Source organism: Pleurodeles waltl, chromosome 10 (assembly GCF_031143425.1).
Source record: "Pleurodeles waltl isolate 20211129_DDA chromosome 10, aPleWal1.hap1.20221129, whole genome shotgun sequence".
In the NCBI taxonomy this organism is placed as follows: Eukaryota; Metazoa; Chordata; class Amphibia; order Caudata; family Salamandridae; genus Pleurodeles; species Pleurodeles waltl.
In genome coordinates this window covers 1,065,876,416-1,065,883,473 of record NC_090449.1, presented here as the reverse complement: position 1 = coordinate 1,065,883,473, position 7,058 = coordinate 1,065,876,416, and the positions used below count along the sequence as shown (strand labels likewise).

Sequence of the window (7,058 nt, the reverse complement as noted above, 5' to 3'; positions counted from 1 at the left end):
ACGTGCTGCCTTAGAAAAGAGCAAGCTTTATGAAACTATGAACTTGTTACATTTAGTCAGGAAAGCCAAGGATGCATATGAAATAGGAAAACAAGGAACATGGGCAATCATTTAGTAACATTCTACCTAAGAAAAAGGGAATTCCAGAAAATAGGTGGAAAGCCTATAGACCACTTGAAAACTTTGTATTACTAAGATACTCAGGTGAGTTTCACCTAGCACTCGACCTAGAAGATTTTGCCAAAATGACAGGCAAAGTAGAACAGTTAGTCGAAGTAAATACCCTTTATTAAGTGTTTCTTTTGTTAGTTCCAGTATCATGGGCATGCACATTGAAAGCAGATTTCCATATCTGCTTGGGTTTACATGTATAAGTATGCATATGTATATATGTATATATGTATGTATAAATATTTATTAGAACATCATCACATCCACCTTTGTATTGATGCAGCAAGTACGGGTCGACTCAGTGACCACAGCAACACATGAGCATCATAGCTCTGCAACACTCCTTCATTCCAATTCCTAAAACTCATATTGCCCTGCACCCTGTCTGTGTTGCGTGCTTGACGGACGGGCTCACATATCTTGGCATTTTCTTGACATCTGCAGTGTTTTTCATGCTCAAACTCATCACTGCCAAAAATGTTTGATACAGTTAGTCAATGGTTTTCTGTTAAGACCCAGACACATTCCTGAAATAAATAAAGCAGGATGAAGGTGTTACGCATGATTTGCCCATTCCAACAGACACACATGCGTAAATAGACATTATGCAAGTGTGCTAGTAGGAGCCTGGTGACCGAGAGGGAATATATTGAGGACAATGGGATTAGGATGATACTTGAGTTAGGGATGCCTAAAGAGGAGAGGATGGGGGCTTCTGGCATCAACTTACAAGTGTAAGTGCTTGAAAGAGGAGTTGTGTTGAAGCAGATGAGAGTATGTTGCAGTAGAGGAGGGGCACTTACCCGAGGATCAGAGGTATGTTGCATTAGCTTAAGTGTATGTTGCAGCACCTTACTTCCTGGCACTGTATTTTACAGTGCATGTGAGGTCTGTTTTACATTTGAGATGAGTAGCTTACAAGTATTCTTCCTAAGCACAGAGGTATGACAGATTAGAAGTTACTTAGAAGTATGTTGCAAAAGACTTAAGATATGTTGCAGTAGCTTAGAAGTAAATTGCAGTAGACTTAAGATATGTCACTGTAGCTTTCAAGGATGCTTAAGTAGCACAGAGGTATGTTGCAGCAGGCTGCGGGTATGTTATAGTGCGTAATGGTATGTGACAGTAATTTGCAGGTATGTTGCAGTAGCTTGAGAGGTCTGTGGGTAGTGATAGCTCAGAGGTAGGTTGCAGTAATAGCTGAAAGGTAAAGTGTGGTAGACTGGAGAGATGGTTCATCATGGCAGAGTTCCATCGAAGTGGGTTCAGGTGTGGAACAAAAAGAGAGAATTACAATGGAGCCACTTTACAAAGCAGAGAAAGAGAGGGGGTATAGGCAAAAAGTAGCATGTGAAGATCTGGAAATATGGAGGGCAGGGGTGAAATCAGACTGTGTAACAGCGGTAAGTGTAAATATAAGAAGTACGTCATATTTACTTTACGTAGATGGGGACCACTGATGTGAGAAGTGATTCAGAGATCATCTAAGAGGTCTAGTCTGGTGGGTGAAGCTGAAATGAGGAATAGAATTGAGTGGTGTGGATGAGGGGATGTTAGAATGTATGTATTGACCGGTAGGAGGCTAGTAAAAACATGTTAAGTGGCATGACACGATAATTGTGGCAGGAATCCAGATGCATGCGAAGTAGTAGGCCAACGTGAACGATGTGAGGGGGAGCAGAAATAAACTGAGTTGAAATGGAAACTTCATACAAGTGAAAATTTCAGCTACGAGAAGGAATAAGTTTGGCAATCATGAAAATTCACATGGGATGGGAAGTTTCTTTTTCCCTTTTTTTAATTACAGGTCTGCAAAGAAGAAATTCAAGGAAAACCTAATGGTACAGAAAATAAAGTTTTCTAAAATGAAATATAAATGGAAGATATAAAGGTTGCTTGAGCACTGAGGGTGGTGGTGCAGTGGAGTGGAAAATAAGATATTTTACAGAAATCGTTTTGGAATGGCAATTAGACTTATAGTCAAGATGTTAGACTGAAGACTGCAAGTGCTACAAACGCAGTGGGCAGAAAATTGAACATGGCATAGAATAAAGACTGGGGATCATGCAGTAGGGGGTGGGTGGAAAAAATAAGGTGGTAGGGAAAGGAAGTGATCAAATAAAGGAATTGATAGAGGAAAGGGAGGTCTAATTTTGAAAATTTCAGTGAAAGAGTTGATTGTCAATTGAAAGTCGAAAGAAGTTGGATTATATACTCTAGGTCGGTGGGTCTTAACTTCTGGTCCAGGATGCCTACTCCGGGGGTCCGTGACCTCTTAGAAAATTAATTTAATTAAATAATTTAATTGATTATAAAGGAGTGTATATTTATAAAGGCAAAATATAAAACTGAAATTTGTGAGAAGTTCTCTGAATGTGAAGGATTTTGAAATTGGAGATTAAAAATGAAGTTTGTATCCTCAGAATGATTCATACGAGCAGTCCAGAGCATCAAACAGAATATAGTATGGATGATGGGTGGCTTCAATTGAACTTAGAAAAGCCTTCCCATTAAAGTTAAAATCTATGTTTTTGTGTGATGTTTTGTGGTTCAATTCTTTACAATTGCTCAGTGTAGGGTCCCTGACTTCCAGTAATGCCTCAGTGGGTGTCCCTGGATTCCAGTAACGATTCAGTGGGGATCCCCGAATTCCAATAATGATTAAGTGGGGGTCTGCCAAAGTCAAAAAGTTCAGAACCCCTCGTCTAAGTGATAAGGAAAGCTTGGTGGCTTAATTCAGCTGAATGGAGTATGGCTTCACACTGTAAGGGGAGTAAAGACTAAAAATGGTAGCGAAAGAGTGGACGGAGAGGATGCATCTGGCGAGAGGGGAGGGTACTGAAAAGATGAATGAAAGTGGAAGTGGTGGCAAAGGAGTGGACTGAAAACGCTGAATACAAGTGTTACAGAAGGAGTGGGTAACATCTGGACGGGTTAGAGAAGCAGAGGATGGTTGTAGGTTGTAGAGAAAAGGTGGGATTTATCAATGTAAGTGCTAGAGAATGAGTGGAATTGAAGAGGGGAAATCGTAGAGAAGAATAGAATGGGCATACAAGGAGTGCAACTGAATCCTGGAATCAGGAGAGGGACTGATTATTAGAAGTCCCGGCACAGAGTGATTTTGCCGTCTGAAAGTGGCGGGTTGATGACTCGAGGTAGTAGAGGAGTGGCATGTAATGCCTCGAATGATATAGTAAGTTGAAACTGAAGCCTGGACGTGGGGTTCGGGGACTGGGTTGAAGAGAGGGTTTGGGCGGGGAGAAGTGCTAGAGAAGGCGCGAGCCGGGAACCTGTTGGTAGTACACAAGAAGTGATTGAAGAATGGAGAAGGCAGCTAATGAGTGGTATTGAAGACAATAGGTGCAGAAAAGAAGTGGTACACGAGTAGAACCAAATACTGGAAGTGATGGAGGAACCGTGGGATTTCCTATGCAAGGGTACAGAAGATGCAGGGTGAAAGGATGCATGAAGGTGACAGAGGAAGAGTGAGACAACAGGAAGTAATGGGGTCAAAAATTAATAGTGGAGAATGAGAGAAACTGAGGAACGCAGATAGAGAGGACATGCGCAAGACGTAGCTGGAAAGGAGTGTGTTGATGACTGGGAGTTGTAGCGAAGGAGTGGGATTAAACACAGGGAGTGGTGAAGGAGTGTGGTAATAAGTGGAATGATGGGGGAGTGCAGACGATGTATGATTGAAGGTGTTTAAGGAGTAGTAGAGACTAAGGCTAGAGATAGCAGAGAAGGAGCATTATTGAACAGTAAGGGATCAGAAAAGGAAAGGTGAAAGGAAGTTGTAGCAAAGGATTGAGATTTAATGCTTGAGGTGATGGAAAGGGATTGGGTTTGTTGAAAAGGGGGATTGACATGGTAGAGGAGTGGTAGAGTGACTGCGGGAGGTAAAGAAGGAGTGAAACCAACCAAATATTAAATCTTGTGGTTTAAAGACTGGTATGGTACAGATGGAGTATGTGGAAGCTAGGAGGTGCTTATTACTAATGGGTTGATGAACTGGTGTGCGAGAAAGGTAGTAGGCGTGATGTACTTTATGTGGAGGTGAGGCTCTAAGCTCAGCCTTGGAGTGGTGTGATCCAGACGCAATGGCTTCTGTGTCCCTTTAAGTCCAGTTTTCCACCAGCCTTGGTAGGCTGGAGTGTCTTCATGCTGAGTTTCTCATTTTCAGTGGTCACACGAAGCGTGCAAGCCACTGATGTGGCTGAGTCATAGCCATGTTGCATATCCAGTAAGCCATACGCATGGCAATACAGAGCTATAAAAATCTTTGTATTATACCAACACCAACAGCGCTCCAAGTCCACCTCACACACAGTCTTGTCTCCCTCTTTTTCAGGCTCCCAGTGGGCCTTGATGGCCCTAGACCCAGCGATCTCTCCTCTGGCGATGACAAAGGTTAGTGGCTCAGTTCCTCGATCTGCGGTTCAATGTGCAGTGCGCGCCACAGAAATGACGTTGTTTGGTTCCGTGTTTTGCATGTCAGGCCAGCCATTTTTCATGCACAATATAGTAATGTCACATTCCAGTTTCACATTATGTGTAAAGAAAAACAAACAATGGTGACCTCTCCTCCATTAACGCAGCACGCCCTGACCCAGGAAGTGCTTAATGTTTTTTGGGGAAAAAGAGTGAAGATACCTGAAGCTTCACGGAGAGTGTCTAACAGTGTTCAGTCGAGGTATGGTTGTCTGGTTAGCATATGAATCCTGTTCATGGGAATCCGCTTCCCAGCGGTTTCATTTATCTATTTTGTCTATTCAGCATTGAAAAAAAACATAAGTTCTTCTGGCTAACACAGATCGGCGTGTTCCGTTAAGACGGGATGCAATGGTCCTTGTTATCCATCCAGCGAGATGCGCCCAGGGCGGATCTCAGGATAGCCATCAGCTGCAGACCGAAGTCTTCAGTCAGGAGTTTCATTGTTCCCCGCGCACATGCTGCACTTGGGTTCATTTTGTTTGCAAATTGCTCAACCTTGTTTAGCTTCTTCAAGGAAGCATCCAATGACCAGGCTGCAAGGCGCGGGGCGCCGACCGTTCTCCACTTCTCTGACTCAGGTGAAGTAACGACATTGTGTAGAGTCAATGTAGCAGTATGAAGTGCAGCGTAGGTGGCCATAGGACCTGCAGAAGAAGACCACTTGGATTAGGAATAAATTTTAAAAAACATTGCACATATGTCATGAACATTACTAGGCCTGAAGGAAACTTCCTACTATTTCACAACATTTCATCAAGACACTCATTTCATAGTTAAAACACAAAAGCATTAGTTCTGTCCCAGCGCCCTAGCACCGAGCCTCTACCATAAGGTCAGTTCTCTTCTTCCACAAGCCTTTAGTACACATTTCACTACTGCAACCCTACTGTGGTGCCATTGGCCCTGTCCACTTCCACTATGTTTGAGCACTCTCAGCACTATAGCCCTTCCACAAGCGATCGGGGTGTGCCTCCAGCCCTAACCCTTGAGCCATTCTACAGTCCTGTTCCTGAGCTATTGATCCAACCAATGTTCCAGTGACTTCTCTATGTAGCTACAGAATCGCAAATGTAGCTAAGAGTCGCAATGGCATAAACCCTGTATACAAAGTGAACAAAGGACAGATAAGTATATTCTGTTGTGGGACCAGATATCCAGGTCTCAGTCTCGGCTCCGCAGATGGGAGGGTCTTACCCTCAATGCAAGATAAGAATACTGTGATGAGAAAGAAAGCAACAAACCAACCAAATGAAATAAGAATTTTTAACAGGAGTTGTGATAAAGCATATGCAGATTAAAAGTGTGCTCTATGTTCTGAGCCTGTTACCAATTTATGTGGCAATATTATCTGGATTTAGGATAATGACAGTTCAGTATTAAATGTTTGATATTTAGTAAAGGGGGTTTAGATAGCAGCAGTTTAGGGCTATATGAAAAACCTTTGAACACACATCTCGTTTAACCTGTATGGTTTGAAACAACTTGCAAGCCTCCAAAGCGAGGGAAATGGGACAATTACTTACTTGTAATTCTGGTTCTGCATCGTAAAAATCTTCATTGAAGTCATAAATATTAGATTGCCCTCAACACGTGCAGATCCCAGTCGTTTTTACCACAATGTTCAGTTGCGGTCGTAACCTGTTGAGAATCTTCACAGCGGATGGGAAATCGTTCTGTACTTCTTGTGGGTTTCTGGCGTTGATCAGCCAATCGTCTAACTAGGCGTATATGATTATCTTTTTACTTGCGTGCGCCAAGATCACTGCCATGGATTTTGAAAATAGGCTTGACTCTAACCCAAATGGTACGAACTCTCTATTGACAATCAGCTTGTTGAACCCAAATTCTTGTGGCTGTTGAAAGTAGGAATGTGGAATTAAGCGTGCTCTAAGTCCACAATACATTTAATTTGCTTTTTTCATTTCAGAAAGTATTTGTGGAAGTGCCAACTTACATGATCTTTCTTTTCTGATCCATCTTTTGTCTTGTCTCAGAGCTAATATTGGTCTGTAATCCACGCTTAGCCGATTCTTCTGTACCCATAAATACCTTGAGTAAACGGCTCGTCCTTTTTGCCTGTGGCCTTTATAAGAGTAGAGTTTGGGTCTATTTCCTTAAGTATGTTCAGTTGAGAAACTGGGCCTTACTCAGTGGAGATGAGGGAGAAGGCGCCTTGAAATGTAGAGTGATCATTTTGCACAATATGTACTACCCACCTCTCTCTGGTTATGCCTGCCACTCTTCAAGATGTTTTGTAATACTTACACCTAACAGAATAACAGACAAGAGGAAGTAACCTCTAGACTTCCTTCTAGACTCCAGTTGGTGGTGGAGTGTGAATCGTGGCTTCTAGGTGAACTGCGTGACTGGTACAGTTACAGCTGCTGAGATTG

At 42.5% G+C, this 7,058-nt stretch overlaps 1 protein-coding gene across 1 annotated transcript in view; it reads right to left on the bottom strand.

The window, feature by feature from the left end:
- Nucleotides 1–266: 266 nt before the first annotated feature.
- Nucleotides 267–7,058, bottom strand: part of COLQ (collagen like tail subunit of asymmetric acetylcholinesterase) — a 323,105-nt gene continuing 316,313 nt past the window's right edge. Inside the window, exon 17 of the mRNA XM_069212095.1 lies at nucleotides 267–5,309. Within this exon, the coding sequence (XP_069068196.1) occupies nucleotides 5,240–5,309 (70 nt within the window). The 3' untranslated portion in view covers nucleotides 267–5,239. The remainder of the gene's footprint in view (nucleotides 5,310–7,058) is intronic.